The sequence below is a fragment of the Arachis ipaensis genome, chromosome B8, assembly GCF_059453495.1.
Source record: "Arachis ipaensis isolate K30076 ecotype BB chromosome B8, ASM5945349v1, whole genome shotgun sequence".
NCBI classification, from domain to species: Eukaryota; Viridiplantae; Streptophyta; class Magnoliopsida; order Fabales; family Fabaceae; genus Arachis; species Arachis ipaensis.
The window spans coordinates 93,316,209-93,340,005 of record NC_142443.1 but is presented as its reverse complement, the minus strand read 5'-3'; the positions used below and the strand labels follow the sequence as shown (position 1 = coordinate 93,340,005).

General features: G+C 38.1%; 1 protein-coding gene across 1 annotated transcript; it reads left to right on the top strand.

The window, feature by feature from the left end:
* The first annotated feature begins 21,013 nt into the window (after nt 1-21,013).
* LOC148548846 (uncharacterized) lies at nt 21,014-23,488 on the top strand. Its single transcript, XM_088495662.1, has 5 exons — nt 21,014-21,283; nt 21,353-21,584; nt 21,684-22,042; nt 22,955-23,033; nt 23,271-23,488. Exons 1-5 carry the CDS (start codon nt 21,014-21,016, stop codon nt 23,486-23,488), a joined length of 1,158 nt encoding a protein of 385 aa, XP_088351788.1.
* Nucleotides 23,489-23,797: the final 309 nt, after the last annotated feature.

Here is a 23,797-nt window from a genome sequence, read left to right as displayed (position 1 = left end):
GCCTTAATATGTGTGTTAAGTTTTTTCAAGGTTTATAGGGTAGGAATGGCTTAAAAGATGGAAAGGAAGCATGCAAAAGTGGAAGGAATACAAGAAGTTGAAGGAATTGCTAAGCTGTCTAGCCTGACCTCTTTGTACTTAACTGACCATAACTTGAGCTACAGAGGTCCAAATGAGGCGGTTTTAGTTGCGTTGGAAAGCTAACATTCGGGGCTTTGAAGTGATATTTAATTTGCCTTAGTTTCCTTGAAGATAAGTGATGTGCACGCGTGAATCCATGCACACATGTCATTCTGCAGAAAATCCAGCGACCTATACCTATCAAAAATCGCCCCCAGCGATTTTTGGGCTATTTTTGGCCCAGTTCTTAGCCTAGAAAACACACATTAGAGGCTATAAAGTGGGGAAATCTATTCATTCATGCGAACAACTTTTATATTCATAATTTTAGGTTTTAGATGTAGTTTTCTAGAGAGAGACTCTCTCCTCTCTCTAGGTTTTAGGATTTAGGATTTCTCTTAGTTTTAGGTTTGATTCTTCTCAATTCCAGGTTCAATATTCCTTTAATTTAGTTTCTTCTTCTACTTTTATTTATTCTAGTACTGTGGTTTATCTATTTCTCTTTTTAATTACTTATGTTGCCAAATTGGTTTATGAACTTTCCATGTTAGATTTGATTTCTTTATTTAATGCAATTTGAGGTATTTTAGATTTATAATTTTAATTTAGCTTTTTACATTCTTAGCTTTGGTTGAGTAATTAGTGACACTTGAGTTATCAAACTCCTTTGTTGATTGAAAATTAGAATTTGCTGATTGATTTGGATCCTTCTAAAGCTAGTCTTTCCATAGGAGTTAACTAGGACTTGAGGAATCCCATTGATTAGTCCACTTGACTTTAAGTGGGGGGAGGTCAGTCAGTACCTGACTTCTGGAGGTAATTGCTTCTTCTTAACACCAACATTTTAGTTTTTTCTTTTGTTAGATAGAATAGATTGCATAATTGTTTGCATGTATGTTTGCTTGGTTTAAAGTACTAAAATTCTTTTCAAGACTCTATTTTATAATATTTCACTAATTTAAATTGAAAAAATTGTGTTAAACTTATTTGAAGACTGTAATTTGGAACATAAATTATAGCTAAGAACACACAACCCGTGAGAATTTGAGCTTAATTACATGGTTACATTATTTAGCCATAAATTTGTGTGTTTTCTTCCCTATGATTGCAATCTTTGCTTTGTTCCATTTTATATGTCCAATATTTAGTGTATTTACATGCTTGCATATGATTGAGGCCATCATTTGTTATTAGCTCACTTATCCTGAATAGCCTACCATTCTATTTACCTTTGTTAGCCACTTTGAGCCTTTTAATCCCCATTTGTTCTATATTTTACCACATTACTAGCCTTAAGTAGAAAAACAAATTAATTACCCAAATTGAATCTTTGGTTAGCTTAAAATAGAATGTTAACTAAGTGTGGGGAAACTGTGGGAACTTGGGTTAGTGAAAGTGTACAATGTTTAAATAATAAAATATTGAGAATTTGGGTACCTACTCATGTGAGACTAGAAAAATTAAAAATCCATGTGTATTGATAAATTATGTTTACTTTTATTTAAAAAAAAGAAAAAAAAGAGAAAGAAAAAAAAATATTCAATAAATAAATAAATAAGGGAACAAAATTACCCCAATGTTAAGTTAATAAAAAATCAATGCATATGTGATAAAATTAAAGAAAAGTTGATGCATGAGTATGAGATACAAAAATGGGAATTTTGGATAGCTAGGCATGATTTAAGAAGAATATAGAGTATGTATAGGTGAGAGCTTAGGTTAATCAAGGATTCAATTTATATCTCACTTAGCCATACATATATCCTCACCCTTACCTTAGCCCCATTACAACCCTGAAAAGACCTCATAATGTTTGCATTGGTATACTAAATATTTGTTGATTGGTTAGATGAAGAACAATGTTTAGAAAGCATGATTAGAGAAGAGTAGAGTGAATTAACCCTAGACTCTTGAGCGATTAGAGTGCATATACACTACCAGTGAGGGTTCAGTGCTTGATTTTATGTTCCCTGCTTTCATGAGCCACCTTCTTACAAGTTTACTTGTCTTTTATTGTATGATTTGAATTAGTGGAATATGATTTATGTTTGTCTTGAAGAACTTTTTTACTTTTAACCAAGTAGGTAGAAGTATTTTTACATTTAGTTGCATTCATATAGATAGGTTGCATTTCATAAGTTTCACAATTCCTCTTCACTCCTTTATAGCTTCTCTTGAGCTTAGCATGAGGACATGCTAGTGTTTAAGTGTGGGGAGATTGATAAACCACTATTTTATGGTTTATCTTGTGCTAATTTGAGTGGTTTTTATCAACGCTCTGCTCACTTATTCATATGATTTGTATGAGTTTACATTTTCCTTCATGATTTTGTGCTATGATTGAAAACATGCTTATTTGGCCTTAATTTTTCTATGTTTAATCCTCTCTTATTACCATTCAATGCCTTGATATATGTGTTAAGTGTTTTCAAGGTTTATAGGGTAGGAATGGCTTAAAACATGGAAAGGAAGCATGCAAAAGTGGAAGGAATACAAGAAGTTGAAGGAATTGCTAAGCTGTCCAGCCTGACCTCTTCGTACTTAAGTGACCATAACTTGAGCTACAGAAGTCCAAATGAGGCGGTTCTAGTTGCGTTGGAAAGCTAACATCCAGAACTTCGAAATGATATATAATTTATCCTAGTTTCCCTGAAGATAAGTGACACGCACGCATGAATCCATGAACACATGTATTATGCAGAAAATTCAGCGACCTGTACATATTTCTGGGCTGTTTTTGGCCCAGTTCTCAGCCCAGAAAACACAGATTAGAGGCTATAAAGTGGGGAAATCCATTAATTCATGGGAACAGCTTTCATGTTCATAATTTTAGGTTTTAGATGTAGTTTTCTAGAGAGAGAGACTCTCTCCTCTCTCTAGGTTTTAGGATTTAGGATTTCTCTTAGTTTTAGGATTGATTCTTCTCAATTCCAGGTTCAATGTTCCTTTAATTTAGTTTCTTCTTCTACTTTTATTTATTCTAGTACTATGGTTTATCTATTTCTTCTGTTAATTACTTATGTTGCCAAATTGGTTTATGAACTTTCCATGTTAAATTTGATTTCTTTATTTAATACAATTTGAGGTATTCCAGATTTATGATTTTAATTTAGCTTTTTACATTCTTAGCTTTGGTTGAGTAATTGGTGATACTTGAGTTATCAAACTCCTTTGTTGATTGAAAATTGGAATTTGCTGATTGATTTTGATCCTTCTAAAGCTAGTCTTTCCATAGGAGTTGACTAGGACTTGAGGAATCTCATTGATTAGTCTACTTGACTTTCCTTTATTCAGTAAGGGTTAACTAAGTGGGAGCAATAAACAATTCCCATCATAATTGATAAGGATAACTAGGACAGGATTTTCAATTCTCATACCTTGCAAGGGTTTTCATGATTATTAATTTACTTTCTTGCCAATTTATTTCCTTGTTCCCTATTTCACAAACCCAAAAATATATATTTCCATAACCAATAATAAATCATACTTTTCTGCAATTCCTTGAGAGATGACCCAAGGTTTAAATACTTCGGTTATCAATTTTATTGGGTTTGCTTTAGTGATAACCAAAATTTTTGTACGAAAGGATTCTCTGTTGGTTTAGAAACTATACTTTCAACGAGGCTTTATCTGTAAAATTCTTTACCAATAGAAAATCCATTCGTCAGTGATATCAACATTGAGAAAGCATTGTGCGATCTGAGGGCCAGCATCAACCTCATGTCCTTGGCAATGATGAAAAGGATGAGGATTGAGGAGGCCAAACCAACAAGAATGGCACTCCAATTGGCTGATAGAACATTCAAGTTTCCTCATGGGATAGTGGAAGATTTGTTGGTGAAAGTAGGAGAGTTTATCTTTTCAGCTGACTTTGTTGTGCTTGACATGTAGGAAGAAGCCAACACATCAATCATACTAGGAAGGCCATTCCTAGCTATTGCTGGAGCTATTATTGATGTTCAAAAAGGGGAGCTAGTCTTGAGATTACATGAGGAGAAGATGGTCTTCAATGTCTTCAAGGCCATGAGTTACCCTAAGAAACCCATTGGGGATTGTATGATGGTGGACACAATTGAAGATCTCGTTCAAGGAGTCCTAGAGGAAGAACAATGTGAAGTAACCAAAGAGCAAGAAACTTCATGTGGTGAACTACCACTAGATACAATGGAAGAACCAATCATGTTGGACAAGACAAGCAAAATAGAAGTGGAGGCACCAAAATTGGAACTAAAAGCTCTGCCTCCGAGATTGAAATATGCTTACTTGGGTGACAACGACACATATCCAGTGATCATCAATTCAAGTTTGAATGAACAACAAGAAGATAAGCTAATCCAAGTGCTAAAACAACACAAGGATGCTATAGGGTGGACACTTACAGACCTAAAGGGAATCAGCCCTTCAATATGCATGCACAAAATCTTACTTGAAGAAGGTGAAAAACCCTCAAGACAGCAATAGAGGAGGTTAAACCTAACAATGAATGAAGTAGTGTAAAAGGAGGTGTTGAAGTTGTGGCAAGCAGGGGTGATTTACCCAATCTCAGACAGCCCTTAGGTAAGCCCTATTCAAGTAGACCCCAAGAAAGGAGGGATCACTGTTGTACCAAATGAGAATAATGAGCTGATACCAACAAGAACAGTGACTGGCTGGCGCATGTGCATTGATTATAGGAAGCTTAATGAAGCTACCAGGAAGGATCACTTCCCCCTACCTTTCATGGACCAGATGCTAGAAAGACTTGCAGGACTTGAATATTATTGCTTCTTAGACGGTTATTCTGGTTATAACCAAATATTTGTAGACCCCAAGGAGCAGGAGAAAATCTCATTTACTTGTTCCTATAGTGTCTTTGCTTATAGGAGAATGCCTTTTGGATTGTACAATGCACCTGCAACATTCCAAAGGTGCATGCTCTCCATATTTTTAGACATGATTGAAAGATTCATTGAGGTATTTATGGATGACTTTTCTGTATTTGGTGATTCATATTCTAAATACTTACACTACTTGGCCTTGGTGCTAAAGAGATGCCAAGAAACCAACTTCATTTTGAATTGGGAGAAATGCCACTTTATGGTCACAGAGGGGGTGGTTCTTGGTCATAAGATCTCAAAAAGAGGTAAAGAGGTGGACAAGACTAAGGTGGAGGTGATTGAGAAGTTACCCCCACCTTGCAATGTTAAAGCAATTAGAAGTTTTCTAGGACATGCTGGCTTTTATAGAAGGTTCATTAGAGATTTTTCAAAAATTGCCAAACCTTTATGTAACTTGCTTGTCTCTAATGTACCTTTTATCTTTGATAGAGAATGCATGCTATCCTTTGATGAGCTCAAAAACAAACTTTCCTCAGTACCTATCATAGCACCACCCTGCTAGGATTTACCTTTTGAGTTGATGTGTGATGCATCAGATTTTGGCTGTTGGTGCTATTTTAGGACAGAGGAGAGATAAGTTGGTGCATGTTATTTACTATGCTAGCAAAATTCTCAATGAGAATCAAAAGAATTACACCACTACAGAGAAGGAACTTCTTGCCATAGTCTTTGCATTTGATAAATTTATCATGTAACGACCCAATTTTCAGTATGCCTAGGACATACCAGTAACTGAGTGCTACCAATTTGTCATCCTATATATTATCTATTATTTATTATATGAGCCTGATTCGTTGTTAAAAGTGTAGTTAGTTAGTGAGGTACTTTTTTTTTTGAAAACATTTGGATTAATAGACGGATTCATTCATAATCAACTCACAGCTGATAACAGATAAAACAGTTATAAGCAACCACACATAAATACATCACAAGTAGCTAGAAACATTCAGTTATCTAGCCTTTATTAGAGTATAGACCTTTAGTTAGAACACCCCTAGGTATAGCTAGATAATAACTATATACATATACATACATACAACATCCCAGGTCCTGACCTGTTCAAGAGGTCCCTAAGCTGGCACCTAGGATAGCCTAGACTCTATACTCACCTAGTCCCTCTAAACTACTAAAGCGAGGGAAAGTACGTTCTAAGTCTTCACAACTCAACTCAGGTGGAACGTCATCAAAAGATAAAACATCATCTGCTACTCCTCTGCACGATCAGACTTTTCCACAGGACGTCTCTCTGGTACCTCATGAAGTATCCACAAAATAGGAATCTCGTACACAGGATTTAGGTTAAAGTGTGCATACGAAGGGGTGCAGACGTTGGCTGGTCTCACAGTATTTACATATAATCAGAGAACGATATTCACCCTAGACTCAGAAGACTATCTAGAGCAGAATCCTCTTCTTGCGTCATCAGCGAACTATGGTAAGGTACTTTTACTTCCATCTGAAGGGGGAAGGCAGAGAGAAGGGGTAAGAACTGGGGAGTTCTTAGTAGGGTTGAGGTTATTAGTTACGTTCATTAATTCTATGTTGTTTAGCAGACTATTAGCAGAATACAAGGAAGCAATAATTAGAAAACACAGATAAGTAGAGAAGATAGAGAAAACAGATAGCAGAACACAAACAGAAGAATACAAGAAAATATCACAAGCGCAGAGAATGGAATATAAACAAGGAAAGCATACATTCATACCACAAACATAACAAAGGAAATGCGCAACCAAGTATGATGCATGTCTAGCCCTAGTGCAGGTAATGAGCTCATCTGTCGATTACTAACCCACTCCCGACGTTATCTAGCAACCTCTGTCTGGATAAGGCTTTCCTATTGGTTATACCCCTGTGTACAGGAAATAACCCCTCTGCCACCACAGAGTCCACTGCACGCAGGAAATAACACATCGCCACTGCAGGGATGTACGCCGACACACCTTCTGTATACAGGAAATAACCCTTCTGCCACTACAGAAATGGATCAGGTGGTCACGGTACTTCTGTAGCAGGAAATAACCCCTCTGCCTTACAGAAATAAAATATGGATCTGTACCGTAGGAAAGCGTTCTCAATGATCACACCATTATCTATCTGACTGCCTCACTGCAGCAGATGATCATACAAGTATATCTGGAGTTGCCTTAACGCAACAAATGAATAAACACATCTCTTGGGTTGCCTCAAGCAACAAATAAATATCTCTTGGGTTGCCTCAAGCAATAAATCATCACATAATCATTCTCATTATTCATCATCATTTTCACATTTTTATGCAGTACCTCTTTCTTTCTCTGTTCAATCACATTGTACAAACTTTACATCTTTCACTTTTACAACATCTTAATTCAAACCATTTCTCTTTATCACATTACTCTTTTCTCTTTGTCTTTTTACTTTGCTCTGATTACTCTTTTCTCTTTATCCCTTTATTCTGCTCTGGTTACTCTGTTCTCTGTGTTTCTTTACTCTGCTCTGATTTCTCTGTTTAACGTATGTATTTAAAGCTTATGTAAATTTCGGTATGAATAGTTAGTCTGTCCCAAGTATAGGTTCATTAAGTCTATACTGAAACAGTTTAACTTTTCATATAATACCTAACCCTAGTCGCAATTCCAGGACTAACTATGTTGCCCTAGTTCGTTCACTAGTCTCTGTCTATTTTTCTGTCATTAAAACTTTACAGACTTTTTCTTCGATTTTTATCTTTTCTTTAACTTTTTATCTTTTATTTATCTTTGCCTCACTAATATGTTTTTTACCACTCCCTAAGTGTTTTATCAAAGTAATTATGAGATTCTGTGCTTAAAGTTGTCTTTCTAAAGCTTTTACAGAAAACTGCCTTTTCTGTATTATTTTATTATTGTTTATTATTTTATCTTTAATTTTCGAAAATTAACTTACCTTTTACTTTTAACCTTTAAAATTCACTTTTTACCACCCGTAACTTTTAATATTTCTACTTTTACCACCCTAACTTTCAGAAATTACTAAATAACCCCCCAAACACCAAATTAATTACTTCCTTGCCCTTTTATGAATCAAAAAGGTGTTCTTCATTGTTCTTCACCACACTCAAAGTGTTCTTCATGTTCTTCATAAATTCTTCAGATTCCTTCTCTGTTTTTACCCATTTTTCAGTCTTTTCAGCAACCAATTTTTACTATAATTCATAATAAATTAGCAGCCACTAAAACCCCATCTTTTCTACATGATTTCAACACAAATTGAACCTCAATTTAAGCTTAGGGTTTCGTTTTTCCAGCTGCCCAAGAACATGAACTTTAAAGCTTGAATTTCATCAAATTTCATCAAAATTTCACCAAATTTTCACCAAGAGTCACTCATATAAATCATCAATTTCAAGCACAGCCAAACCATATCATAATCACACAACTCAAACACAATCAATCAAGATTAAATTCGTCAATCCCTACCTGGTTTTGCTACTCCTAATTCTGTTAAACTTTCAGGTGGTCTTTAAGCACTTTTTCCTCCTAAATCACATCAAGAACAACTTTAAATCCAAAAACTCTCAACTGACCAAATCTCACTCAGTATGTTAGGAAGAGATATCTCACCTTAGACTTGCTGAAAATTCACGTTTCTTGGCCCTCAAGTCAAGTTAAGCATGATTCCTAAGGAAGAACATCAAGAAAACACAAGTTTTGCATGGATTTCCTTGAAAACCGAATTGAAATGGGAGGGAGACAGCCATCTCACCTTATTTCCAGCCTTGATAAGTCACATGGTTATGTAGAGGAAGAAGAGAGGATTATTTTGGTGAAATCGGAGTTTTAATTTGAGGTTTGGTTCAGAAGAAATCAAGCTTTGAAGATTAAGTGTTCATGAAGTTTTCTCTCTTTTCTCTCTTGTTATTTTCGGCCAAAATGATGAAATGAGACAGCCTTGGAGGTCTTGGGGGTGTAAGGTGAGTTGTGATTGGTTTGCTTGGAGGTGGATTAAAATAATATTAAAATACCTCTGGTGTACAACTACTAAAACTAGGTGTATCGGAACACTCGTAAAAACATCTCTAAAAATTATTTTCTGAACTACTAGCATAAATGACACTAGTAACATATTTATTATGAGAATAGTACATGTATAATGAGGCCTTAGCATTGCTAAATTCATCAGAGAGTGTTGGTGCTAAGCTGCACCAGTAAACCGTAAACCCGGTTAAACCGATTTTCTGTTTTTAACTAAAACTGACCAGGTAACCTTATAATATTATTCAAGAAGCTTCTAATAATAATATAATGATAATATCATTATATTATCTCTCTTCTCTCATAAATCGAGTCCGGTTCGTTAAACTGAGACTATTTACAAAAAACCAAATCAAAACTTCTAACCGATACGGTTCAAAAACCAGGTTCTTCGTGACCGCGTTATCGAGCTTGTCTCGGAAAAGGTTCTAACTTAAAGATGACATAATGACAATGAGGATTGAGATTCTTGATGATATATCAAAGGTTTTCCCCTTAATGATCTTCCGGAGAAATCCGTACTTTCAGAAAAGATTTCGCGTTCTCGAAAACCGGGGTTGTTACATATCACATCTCATTGGATCTAAAGTTACTGTTTTCACTGATCATGCAACCCTTAAATATTTGCTGACCAAGCAAGAATCCAATCCTAGGTTGATAAAATGGGTCTTGCTACTTCAAGAGTTCAACATAGAGATAAAAGATAGAAGTGGAGTAGAGAACAAGGTGGCTGACCACCTATCAAGAATCCCACATGAAGAGGATGAAGCACATCAATTTGAAGTGAATGAAAGCTTCCCTGATGAGCAGTTGATGATGATTCAAGAAAGCCCTTGGTTTGCTGATATATCCAACTTCAAGGTTATTGGGGAGCTGCCCACCAACATCAACAAGTACATGAGGAGGAAGCTACTCAATGATGCTAAACACTACATCTGGGATGAGCCCTACTTGTTCAAAAAGGGTGTTGATGGAATCTTGAGGAGGTGTATTTCACAGGAGGAACGGCAAGAAGTGTTGTGGCAATGCCATGGATCCACATATGGAGGCCATTTTAGTGGAGAAAGAACTGCAGCCAAGGTGCTGCAATTTGGTTTCTTTTGGCCAACAATATTCAAAGATGCAAAGGAGTTGGTGTCAAGATGCAATGAATGCCAAAGGGCTGGCAATCTACCCAAGAAGAATGAGATGCCACAAAGGTTTATAATGGAATTGAAATTGTTTGACAAATGGGGAATTGATTTTATGGGACCATTCTCATCCTTCTACTCAAACAATTATATATTGGTGGCTGTAGATTATATGTCTAAGTGGGTAGAAGCCATAGCCACAGCAACAAATGATAACAAGGTTGTGATAAGCTTCTTGAGAAGAAACATCTTCAGCCGATTTGGAGTTCCTAGAGCCCTTATTAGTGATAGAGGGACACACTTCTGCAATAAACAATTTGAGACACTCCTACTCAAGTATGGAGTCAAGCACAAAGTGGCAACCCCATACCATCCACAGACCAATGGGCAAGCTGAGATCTCAAACAGAGAACTCAAAAGAATCCTTGAAAGGAATGTTAGTAATTCAAGAAAGGAATGGTCTAAAAAGCTAGATGATGCATTATGGGCCTATAGGACAGCTTTCAAGACACCTATTGGGATGTCTCCATACCAACTGTGTTTGGAAAGACTTGTCACTTACCAGTGGAGCTTGAACATAGAGCATTTTGGGCTCTAAAAATATTGAACTTTGATGATCAAGCTACTAGAGAAAGGAGGCTAATGCAACTCAATGGCCTGGAGGAATTCAAAAATCAAGCTTATGAGAATGCCAAGATTTACAAAGAAAACACAAATTAGTGGCATGATCATAAGATAGCAAGAAGAGAGTTTGTAGAAGGTCAAAAGGTGCTGCTGTACAACTCTAGGCTCAAGTTCTTCCCAGAGAAATTAAAGTCAAGGTGGTCTGGACCCTTCACCATCCTTAAGGTATCCCCCTATGGTCATGTAGAGCTCATGGAGGACAAAACACAAAGAACTTTCACTGTAAATGGCCATAGAATCAAGCATTACTTGGGAGACTCTTTGGAGGAGCAGAGAGTGAGCTACAACCTTCACTAAGAAGGAAGGAACGTCAAGCTAATGACGCTAAAGATGCGCTGGTTGGGAGGCACCCCAACACTCATATGCTTTTGATTTCTTGCTTTCTAGAAGTAGCTTAAGATTGTCGATTTAGGTAGTTTAAGTTCCATTTTAATCCTTTTTCTTTCCTTGCTTTCTAGAAGTAGTTGTAAGTGGTAGATTAGGTAGTTTAAATATCAGTTTTAAGTGTTTGATATTTAGTGAATCTTCAAGTTGTTTTTTTTCTCTGAAAGTGCAATTTGATGAATGCACTTACTGATGATGAGTGTTTGGGCTGAGAACTAGCTAAAAAGCTAAGTTTGGCGTGGCCATTAACCCACTTAATTTAGGCTTACAACAATTTGAATGAATTAATTTTGAAAGTAAGCCCAGAGATTAAGTTTGGTGTGGCCACCACCATATGAAAATCACATAGCAAGCCCGATATGATTCAAGTTTGAAAGCATTTAATAAATTGGTGGGTGCATAAAAGTTGGTTTTAATGTGTTCGGAAGGAATTAGACGGAAGGGATGTGAAAGGATTGAAATTATTTCACCCGTTTAAACACATCAAAATATAATGATGAACCCAATTTGTTAGATACAATGAGATTAAGTTTGGTGTCCCAAGGGACACTCATCAGTTGCAATTTAAATAACTCATAATATAGGGAATGTGAAAGATTTCTTTTGTCATTATTGATGGGGTTTTTGGATTTTATTTTCAGGAAAGAGGATGGGGCCCACATGATTGATAGCTCATCAAGCAAGGAGTCAAAGTGTACTTGCACTTTGGAATTCAATACATGCAGGAAGCCAAAACGGATAAGGATTGGCTCCTCTTCCCACGCTAGGCGCCACTCCCCAAGTGGAAAAACATTGAATTGCTTTCACTTCCCACCCTCCATACTACACTTCTCACCCCTATAAAAGCCACTAACTTTCCCACATTTCTTCACACTTCGAACCCCATCTTCATACATGAAAAGAACCTCCACACTCCCCCTCCTCTTTTCTTCTCGTTTTCTTTACCATTCTTTTCTTCTACTTGTTTAGGGACAATCAAGCCCAAAGTTTGGTGTTGTGGAGCAAACCCTTGCTTTTCTCTCTGTTCCTTACCTCTTCTTTAATTTTTTTCAACCTTTCAAACCTCTTTTATCACCCCAAAGGCACCACCAAGAGCCTCATCATCAAAGAAGAGAAAGACCAAGGAACCAACTTCAGGATCCTCAAGCCATAATGAATACAAGTTCCTCTTATCATTCAACCAAAACCAATTTTATGGTTGGGTGAGTGAGAGGGAAATTATTCCAGAGGTTGGCTTCCAACTTGGGGGGAATGAGCATCCGGTGATCAACAGGGAGATCAACAACAGAGGATGGGCACTCTTGTGCAACCCACCAAGAAAAGTGGTGGAAAGCTTGGTTAGAGAATTCTATGCCAATGCAGTGCCTCAACCTGGGCAACCTTATGGTTATCTTAGCTATGTGAGGGGGAAACCCATTGACTATAGCCCCTCCAACATAGATAGGATGTTGATAGTGAAGTAAACAAGCTCCACCCAGAGCTATGAAGAGAGGATAAAGCAACAAGACCCAGGATTTGATGAAATCCTCAATGAAATATGCGTGCTAAATGTGCAGTGGATTAATGACAAGGATGGAAGATCCAACCAGCTGAGGAGAAGAGATTTGAGCCCCCAAGCTAGAGGGTGGCTGGACTTTGTAAGAAGGTCTCTCAACCCAACATTTAACACCTCTGAGGTGACATTGGAGAGGGCTGTGCTCATATACAGCATCATGAAGGGAGAAAATGTGAATGTTGGGGAGATGATTGCCAGCAACATCATTAGGTTGCTGAAAAGTGTAACAAACCCGATTTTCGAGTACGCGAGATCTTTTCTGAAAGTACGAATTTCTCCGGAAGATCAGTAAGGGAAAAACCTTTGATATATCATCAAGAATCTCAATTCTCATTGTCATTATGTCATCTTTAAGTTAGAACCTTTTCCGAGACAAGCTAGATAACGCGGTCGCGAAGAACCTAGTTTTTGAACCGTTTCGGTTAGGAGTTTTGATTCGGTTTTTCGTAAATAGTCTCAGTTTGACAAACCGGACCCGATTTATGAGAGAAGAGAGATAATAGGATGATATTATCATTATATTAGTATTAGAAGCTTCTTGAATGATATTATAAGGTTACCTGATCAGTTTTAGTTAAAAATAGAAAAATCGGTTTAACTGGGTTCACAGTTCACAGTTCCGGGGAGGCTGATGATCTTTCAGCGGCTAACTTATGTGATACCAGCCCAACAACAAAGAAGACCTCACATAGGAAAGCCAAAACAAAAAGGAGTAGCTCATCAAGAGGAGCCTCATCAAGAAGAATATCAACAAGAAGAGCATCATGACCCAGCCAACTTGAATATGAATCACCTTCTAAGGGCCATTGAAGATTTGGGGATGAGACAGATGGAAGGACAAGAACAAATACTGCTGCTTCAATCCAAATGGATGAGCTAGCAAGAGGAGTGGCAGAAACAACAGATGGAGCAGTAACAGGAACAATATTCTCAACTCACTCAAGCCATCCACCAAGTTACTGCGAGGCAAGAACTTCAAGATAAGCATTTGCAAGAACTCAATCAGCGGCAACTAGCTCAGATGAGAGCATTCAATGAGTTCAGTGTGCTTAATGAAGGACGGCAACTACATAGGGAGGAGTTCAACGTAAACACTCAAGGCAAGTTGAACTACATGTCTAGTAATATGCATCATCTACACTATGCCATCCCCACATATGATGAGGTCCAAAAAGATTTTGTAGAACAAGAAGAGAGGAAGGTGAAACAGCAGAAGGAAACACTCAAGAAGAAGATGGAAGATGGTGGTTTCTGGAAGAAGCTGATTGGAAAAGGCAAAGGGAGTGGGAGTACAAGCAATCAAGAAGGACACAAGGAGGACAAGCAAGGAGGAGAGCATGGTCAACAACATGAGTAAAAGGTGGTGGAGTTCTTTCTTTGGTCCATTTTTCTTTATGCTTTAAATAAGGAAGATCTTGTATGAAATAGAACATGCTTCCATAGTAGTTTGAACCTTTTTCAATTCTGTCTTTTAAGTTTTTGTGTTAAAAAAGGGTCTATGTTTGTTAGTCCTCATGTCACTACATCCTTACTTTGATTATTTGTATGCTTATTCCTTTAAATCAAATGAAAAGAGAATGAGTGTTTTTAAAGACCAGAGAGGAGTTCATACTATGGAATAAGTTCATGAGTTTATGGTATAGTCATAAGTTAGCTAAGTTGGTTCAACCATAAGGTGGGAGGACAACTATCTGTCATGAATACTGTGCTTGAGACACACCCCATGAGACTAGCTAAATAAGAAGATCCTAATAAGAAAAAGGGAAAGAACAATACAGGTTAAAAAAAATATATAAAAGAAAAAGAGTAAGCAATAAGGCTAGGCACCAATGGTTTTAATCTTGAGGCATGTGTCTGTGGTGCTCCTGTATGAGGGATCTACTTGGATGAATAAGCTCTTAGGGGTGCCTTATCACTTGGTAACTTGGGTTAACTAACTCGGGATTATCAGCTGAAAGTCCACTATCAAGAGTAACCCTCACTACAGAGCAGTTAGTAACCCAAAGAGGCGCTGGACACCAAGGTCTCAAGAAAAGAAAATAAATAAACTATGTGCCTGTGGTGTGTATGTATGGGGGAGAGACTTGAGCAAGTAAGTCCTTAGGGGTGCTTCAACACCTAGCACCTTGAACCAACTGGTTCAGGACTGTTGGCTGAAAGCTTATTTTAAAGAGTTGCCCCCTTACAGAGCACTTAGCTTAAGAACAAAAATATGCCCTGAAATAACAACAAAATGATCAATGAATAAAAGTCTCATGGGATGCAATCACAGTAAGTATTCTAGGACATGATAAAGGTCTGAAAGCCAGGAATGAACCTAAGTTGCTATGCATGAAACCACCATAAAACCACCATAAAACCAGGGACATGACTTCCACAAGAATGACTCATTTCTCTTGGCATTCCATTCATCATTCTCTTGTTCCAGTACTTGCTTAGGGACAAGCCAGCTTTAAGTTTGGTGTTGTGATGCCAGGGCATTTTGGCCAGTTTCACTGACCTTTTCTTTACTGTTTTTAGGGTAGCTTCATGCATTTCCTTAGGAAATAAGTTAGTTTTGGGTAGATATTCACTTACATCTTGATTCAAGTATACATTATACACTTTATTGCTTTATTTCAGGACAAAGGAAGCAAAGAAGAACCACATCAGTGGCAACGTTAGTTGCACTAACGTTGACACTAACGTGGAATGGGAGTAACTTGCAAAGTTATTGAGAAAAGTAATTGCCAATAACGCTCTCGAAGCCATCGTTGCCCACGTTAAGAGTCACGTTAACTAAGTTAACGTGAACTCTAACGTGGAAGAAAGGAAAAGGAGCCAACGTTAGTGACACTTAACATTGTCACTAACGTTGGACCAAACTCATAAGTGGCCACGTTAGTTGCCACGTTAACTTAGTTAACGTGGCCTCTAACGTTAAGAAGAAAGGGGGGAGGCCAACGTTAGTGACATTCAACATTATCACTAACGTTGGCCAAGTCACATTAAGCCACGTTAATTCCCACGTTAACTAACTTGGGAGCTAACGTAAGGTGACAAAGTGATCGCCAACGTTAGTGACACCAAACATTGTCACTAACGTTGGAAGGAACCCACACAAGCCCAAATAAGCCACGTTAACTCCCACGTTAACTTAGTTAACGTGGAAGTTAACGTGAAGAAGGGAGGTGATCGTCAACGTTAGTGACACCCAACATTGTCACTAACGTTGGAAGTAGCCCACAAGCCACTTTGAGCCACGTTAACTCCTACGTTAACTTAGTTAACGTGGAAGCTAACGTGGATAAGGGAATGATAAGCCAACGTTAGTGACACTCAACTTTGTCACTAACGTTGGAGATGGATAGCATGGCCACGTTAGAGGCCACGTTAACCTAGTTAACGTGGACTCTAACGTGAGAAATAGGGGCACATTGGAACGTTAGTGACAATGGTAAGTGTCACTAATGTTCTCGAAGGTTGGCAAGCCTACGTTAAAAGAGCCACGTTAACTAAGTTAACGTGGACTCTAACGTAGGGAAGGGGGAGGCTTCTCAACGTTATTGGGAAAGTTGAGTCCCAATAACGTGCGCGAAGGACAAAGAGGCAGCGTTAGTGGCAACATTTGTGCCACTAACGTTGAGGTTAACGTGGCTCTTACTTGGGTGAGGAACGTTAGTGAAAAAGTTGAATGACACTAACATTCGCGAACTCATATTTTCACTGAACGTTAACGCCACTAACGTCCTGAGCTAAAGTCTCTACCCACTTCACACTTTCTCTCTGCAAGTAAAGCCAAGCCCAATGAAGAAGAGAACTGCTTCAAACTCAAGATCCAAAGGCCCATACCCAAGACTTGAAGAGCCAACTAAAAGAAGAGAAGAGTAGTATATATAAGAGTAGCTTTGAATTAAAAAGTGAGTTGGAAATTATAGGGAGCCTCTAGGCATAGAATTACTCTCTGTATTTACTTTCTCTGCACTTCTAGTTTCATTATGTATTCTCCATCTTTGTTTTCATTTTCCAGAGCTATGAACAACTAAACCCCTTTCATTGGGTTAGGGAGCTCTGTTGTAATTTGATGGATCAATACTAGTTTTCATTATTCTTCTTCTATCTTTTCTCTTGATTTTACTTGAAAGCTTTCGATCTTCATCCAATTGGGTAGTTATCCTGAAAAAGAAGCTATTCATACTTGGATCTCTTCTGAACCTTGAAAGAGGAATGAAGAGATCAAGCTAGAAATGCTTTCTCATGCTGGACCAAATTGGGTTTGGATGGATATGTGACTATAATCCTCTCAACACTTGATTTGGGAAATGCATGTGGTATAATCAGTGACCATACTTCATCTCTTCTCATGAACAATTGACCAAGGAATTGGCTATTGATCAAGATTTGAGAGATTGAATTACAAGAAATTGTAATTCAATCACTTAAGATTGTCAAGGAGATCAATGAGGGCATTGATTGAGGAACAGATGAAAATGAAATTGATCCGGAGAATGCAACATCTCCTAAGCCCAATGAACTCCCCATTTCTGATCTTACCCATTCTCTTTATTTTCTGCCATTTACATTTATGAGCAATACCCCATTCCCAATTACAATTCAGCAATTTACTTTCAGTCATTTAGTTTCAGTTCTTTAATTCTAGCATTTTAATTTTTTTGTCACTTCATTTTCGGCAATTCTCAACTCAAATTCTGGATTCGCTCAACTAAAATATTCCTCTAATTAAAGTTGCTTGATCAATCAATCCTTGTGGGATTTGACCTCACTCTATTGTGAGTTTTTACTTGACGACAAATTCGGTACACTTGCCGAAGGAAATTTGTTGCGAGACAATTTTTCCATGCATCAACCATCTCTCTTTTGATTCGGTTTCAAGGAAACTTGGTTAAATATGTGTTTTCTTGATGTGATTTAGGAGGAAAAAGTGCTTAAGGACCACCTGAAAGTTTAATTGAATTAGGAGCAGCAAAACCAGGTAGGGTGTCACGAAATTAATCTTGATTATTTGTGTTTGAGTTGTGTGAATGTTTTATAAATTGGCTGTGCTAAAAATTGGTTGCATATATGAATGATTCTTGGTGAAAATTTGGTGAAATTTTAATGAAATTTGATGAAATTCAAGCTTTAAAGTTCATGTTCTTGGGCAGCTGGAAAAACGAAACCGTAAGCTTAAATTGAGGTTCAATTTGTGTTAAAATCATCTAGAAAAGATGGGGTTTTAGTGGCTGCTAATTTATTATGAATTATAGTAAAAATCGGTTGCTGAAAAGACTGAAAAATGGGTAAAAACAGAGAAAGAATCTGAAGAATTTATGAAGAACCTGAAGAACACTTTGAGTGTGATGAAGAACAATGAAGAACAGGCCTTAGATCTTAAAAAGGGCAAGGAAGTAAAATTTTTGGTGTTTATGGGGTTGTTTGGTAATTTCTGAACGTTAGGGTGGTAAAAGTAGAAATATTAAAAGTTACGGGTGGTAAAAAGTGAATTTTAAAGGTTAAAAGTAAAAGTAAGTTAATTTTCGAAAATTTAATGATAAAATAATAAAAAAATAATTAAATATTAAATAATAATATTTAATTAAAAATAATATTTTAATAAAAATAATAAAATAATGCGAAAAAGGCAGTTTTCTGTAAAAGTTTTAGAAAGACAACTTTAAGCACAGAATCTCATAATTACTTTCATAAAACACTTAGGGAGTGGTAAAAACATATTAGTGAGGCAAAGATAAATAAAAGATAAAAAGTTAAAGAAAAGATAAAAATCGAAGAAAAAGTCTGTAAAGTTTTAATGACAGAAAAACAGACAGAGACTAGTGAACGAACTAAGGCAATATAGTTAGTCCTGGAATTGTGAATAGGATTAGGTATTATATGAAAAGTTAAACTGTTTCAGTATAGACTTAATGAACCTATACTTGGGATAGGCTAAGTATTCATACCAAAATTTACATAAGCTTAAAATACATATGTTAAGCAGAGCAATCAAAGCAGAGTAGAGAAACACAGAAAACAGAGTAACCAGAGTAAAGTAAAGAGATAGAGAGAAAAAGAGTAATATAGATACAGAATGGAAAGAGTAATCATAGAAGAGAAAAGAGATACAGAGAACAGAGTAATTAAAGTAGAGTAAAGAGATACATAGAAAAGAGAAACCAGAACAGGGTAAAGAGATATAAAGAGAAGAGTAGTATAATAAAGAATATATATATATATATATATATATATTAGTTTCTTGATGCAACCCAGAGCTATATTTATATATATATATATATATATATATATATTAGTTTCTTGATGCAACCCAGAGTTATATTTAATATATATTAGTTGCTTAATGCAACCCAGAGCTTCTGTAGGGAAACTAAGTTACCTACAGCTATTTTCTGCTTCCCCAGAGCAGAGCAGAGTATATATATATATTTTCCTGCAGTAAGCAGAGGCTGTCTCAAATGAGCGGCTATTATTATATGCGCATTTATTTAGGAACGGAAAATCATATCCGGGAAATCCGGATCACTCGTGACCGGATAAATGTCGGGATTGCGGGCAGCCAACCGACACATGAGTTCATGGCCTGTACTAGGGCTAGACATGCATCATTCTTGTTTACGCATCATTCTCTGTTGCATTCTTTCTTGTGTGTGATCTATTTCTTTATGTTTGTTTGTTCGAGTGCTATGTCTATGCATTATCTTCTTGTATTCTTCTGCTTGTGTTCTGTTCTTTGTTTTTCTATCTATTTTTAACCTCTGTTTACTACATTACTGTATTCTATTATCCATCTGCTAATCAAAAATGAATAAATGAACATAACTAACAATCCCGACCCTACAAAGAACTCCCCAGTTCTTACCCCTTCTCTCCCTTCCTCCCCTTCAGATGGAGACGGGCGTGATCTTCTATGAGTTCGTGGACCCTTACGTCTACGAGGATCCGGTACATCACAGTTACTTCATCATGGGATTGGAGCCTCATATTAGACGATATGCGTTACCTAATCGAGCTTTTCAACATCCTCTATCTATCCCGCATTTTGACCCTGATGCTCCTTACGACTTTCCCTTATCCTGGCTACATCCTGACGCACCTGGACATCCTATTTCTGATTATCCTGAGCACCCTATACCAGCTCAACCTTTGAATGAGGCGGTACCTGAGCCTATCATTCCTGATGAGCCTGAGTTAGCTAGTGACTACGTACCTGTGATACCACCAGAGTGGGATTTTCCCCCTGAGCCGATCCCCGACTTGCCACAGCTTGATGAGCCGGCACTACCAGACGGTGGAGTGGCTCCTATAAACGCGAACGGACCTGTGCTCGCGAATGGTTTTGTACATAGTGACAGCAGTATTTCTGGTGGATCTGAGGGTATAGCTGTAGCTGCGGATGATGATGAGGAGGAGGATCCTGAGATAGAGATAGAGCAGGATGAGGAGATGGACGAGCCTCACGGCGATTCTCCGAACGGCCACGTGTAGATATAGTTTGACTGCGGAAGGGACATTCTTTTGATGACACTCTAGTCTGACATTATCTGATATTTAGTCTCTCACTTGTGTTAGTACACCCAAGCGCTAGGAGCGATATAGTGGTTAGGCTAGCCTGGGCGCCAGCTTAGTGGCTTTTTGTATGGGCCAGGCCCTGCTGGAGTGTCGTGTAAATATTAGCTACGTAGGATGACGAGGATGTAAACAGACTTGATCTTGTGTAAACGCTACATGTTTTGTTATAGTGTACATGATGTATATTTTCAGCTGTATTTCTATGTTTCTTTATGCCGCTTTTCTATTACTCTCAATGTATGCTTGTTTATTTTACCTGAACATCCGCAACAACAAAAAAAGTTACTCGTAAAATTGGCATCGCTCTAACAAGGAACATGCTCATATATTAAATAATAAATAATAATTAGGAAGGATAAGTTAGTAACACTTAGCTTCTTGTATGACTATGGCATACTGGGAGTTGGGTCGTTACAAGTTGGTATCAGAGCAGTTCGTTCCCAATAGAGCCTGGGGAGTGGACTGACTATGCTTCATTGCATACTCTGTTGTGTGTCTCATGCTTATAGGATATCTATGTGATATGTGTTGCATGATTGTCTCTGTGTTTTCATTCTGGGAGTGTTCACACTTGACTTGAAGTGTTAAGACTGATCACCTTAATAATGATTGTTTGGTGTGAACAGGACCACGATGGGTTCACGGAGACGAGGCGTACGGGAAGGAATTCCTAATGTTAACTACGAGAGGGAACAAGAGACGTTTATGACTACCATGAACGCTGTGGCTGAGGCAGTGCGTGAGGCTGCAGTAGCAGCGGCTAGGGCTGTTGACCGTCTTGGAGTGAGAAACGGGAATGAGAATGAGCATGGGGAAGATAGTGGGAATGATGAAAATAACTTGGGGCATTTCGAAAGACCTATGACCCTTGCGACTTTTCTGAAGGTTAAACCGCCTAAGTTTAAAGGTACACTCATTGCGACTGATGCTGACAACTGGTTTCGAGCTATCGAACGATCACTGCGAGCGCAGCATGTTCCGGAAGGCCAACACGTGGAGTTTGCTACTTATATGTTGGAAGGAGAAGCTGAGCATTGGTGGCAGGGGATACAGCGACTGTTGCAACAAGATGAAGGCGATATTCCTTGGAATACTTTTAAGGATGAATTTTATAAGAAGTATTTTCTGAGGGTAGCTCGTGACGCTAAGGAGATGGAACTTATGCAGCTGAAACAGGGTAACACAACTGTTGCAGAATATGCTCGTAAGTTTGATGACTTGTGCCGTTTCTCCAAGATCTGCCAAGGGAATCCTGCTGACTTTGAAGAATGGAAGTGTTTGAAGTTCTAAGGGGGCCTTCGTGAGGATCTGATGAGTTCTGTAGTTCCATTGGAGATATGAAATTGTGCTGAGCTGGTTAATAAGTGTAAGTTAGTGGAAGAATGTGCTAAGAAGGTAAGTGCCTCTAAAGCAAATCGTCAAGGATTTCCACCAAGGAACTACAATAGTTATAATTGGCAACCACGAAGGACAAACTTCAAGACACCTGGTGTGCCACAGCGAAGAAACCCACAGGCTGGTAACATCCCTGCTCGCCCTATGGGTGGAAACGGAGGTAGACCGAGGCAGGATAATGGCAATCGACCTCAACAGGTGCAGGTGAATACTACATGCAAGCGATGTGGGAAGGATCATGGTATTAAGCCGTGTTTGTTTGGAACATTCAATTGTTATAGATGTGGAGGAACTGGACATATTGCTAAGGAATGCCCAAAGATATTCGCTCAGAATCCAGTACGAACCCAGCAACAAGGTCGAGTGTTTGCCATGACTGCTGATGATGCTATGCAATCAGACGCCCTGATCCAAGGTCAGTGTATTGTCAAAGATCGATTTCTAACTGTACTGTATGACTCGGGTGCATCGCATTCCTTTGTTTCTTTAACTGTTGCTCGTGAGTTGGGATTAGATTTTTCTGAGTTGAACTTTGATCTGATTGTCCATACACCTGCATCCCAAAATGCTTTGACTAGTTTAGTGTGCCTGCAAGTACCATTCACTATTAGGAACAGAACTTTTATACATGATCTAATATGTTTGCCTCTATGTGGTTTAGAAGTTATTCTAGGGTTAGATTGGTTATCTAAGTATCATGTTTTCCTTGATTGCTATGAAAGAACTGCTGTTATTCCGTCTGATAGTTTAGATTTTAAACCATTTTTGTCTCATACTTTATATCTGAATTCTGTAAGAGTTACATTAGACGGGAGTGATTGTGAGGGGTACGTTCTGTTAGCGGCTAGCTCGAGTGACAGTGAACTAAGCTTAGAACAAATTCGAGTGGTGAAGGAATTTCCTGATGTTTTTTCGGACGATATACCTGAGTTTCCTCCTTAGCGAGAGATAGAATTCAGCATTGAACTTGTACCTGGAACTGGACCAATTTCCATAGCACCGTACCGGATGTCACCACTGGAAATTGCAGAGTTGAAGAAGTAGTTGGATGAGCTACTTGGAAAAAAATTTATTCGTCCCAGTGCATCACCTTGGGGAGCTCCGGTATTGCTAGTAAAGAAGAAGGATGGTGGAATGAGACTTTGCGTAGATTACCGACAGTTAAATAAAGTCACTATCAAGAACAAGTATCCACTTCCACGAATAGATGATTTGATGGATCAGTTAAAAGGTGCAACTGTGTTTTCGAAGATTGACTTGCGATCGGGCTACCACCAGATTCGAGTGAAAGAGTTAGATATACCGAAGACTGCATTTAGAACTCGATATGGTCACTATGAGTATACGGTTATGTTGTTTGGACTAACTAATGCTCCTGCAATTTTCATGGATTACATGAATCGTATTTTCCGTCCATACCTTGATCAGTTCGTAGTAGTTTTCATAGACGATATTCTCATCTATTCGAAGACAGAAAGAGAGCATGAAGATCATCTAAGGACTATATTGCAGATACTAAGGACTCGGAAGTTATATGCTAAACTATCAAAGTGAAAGTTTTGGACAGAGAAGGTGGCATTTTTGGGACATGTTATATCACAGGGAGGAATTGCAGTGGATCCTTCAAAAATTGAAGCAGTAGTGCAATGGGAACCACCTACGACCGTTACAGAAGTTCGGAGTTTTCTCGGACTTGCTGGATATTACCGGAGGTTCATCAAAGGATTTTCACAGATAGCCTTACCTTTGACTTACCTTACACGAAAGGAAGTTCCGTTCGTTTAGACGGCTGAGTGTGATAGAAGTTTCAACATGCTTAAGGAGAAGTTAACAACTGCACCTGTATTAGTACTACCCGACCCGCAGAAACCTTTTGAAGTATACTGTGACGCCTCTCATAAAGGACTTGGATGTGTGCTGATGCAAGACAAAAATGTGGTGGCTTATGCTTCCCGGCAGCTGAGACCTCATGAACGAAATTATCCGACGCATGACTTGGAGTTGGCTGCAGTAGTATTTGCTCTGAAGATCTGGAGACACTATTTGTATGGCGCTCAACTAGAAGTTTTCTCTGACCACAAAAGTTTAAAGTAT

Excerpts from the sequence above, each read along its gene's own strand:
- LOC148548846 (XM_088495662.1), top strand. The coding sequence starts at position 21,014 with ATGACTACCATGAACGCTGTGGCTGAGGCAGTGCGTGAGGCTGCAGTA. Across the intron at positions 21,284-21,352 it reads GATCACTGCGAGCGCAGCAT|GGGATACAGCGACTGTTGCA; the intron begins GTTCCGGAAGGC and ends CATTGGTGGCAG. Across the intron at positions 22,043-22,954 it reads AGATATTCGCTCAGAATCCA|ATTGACTTGCGATCGGGCTA; the intron begins GTACGAACCCAG and ends GTGTTTTCGAAG.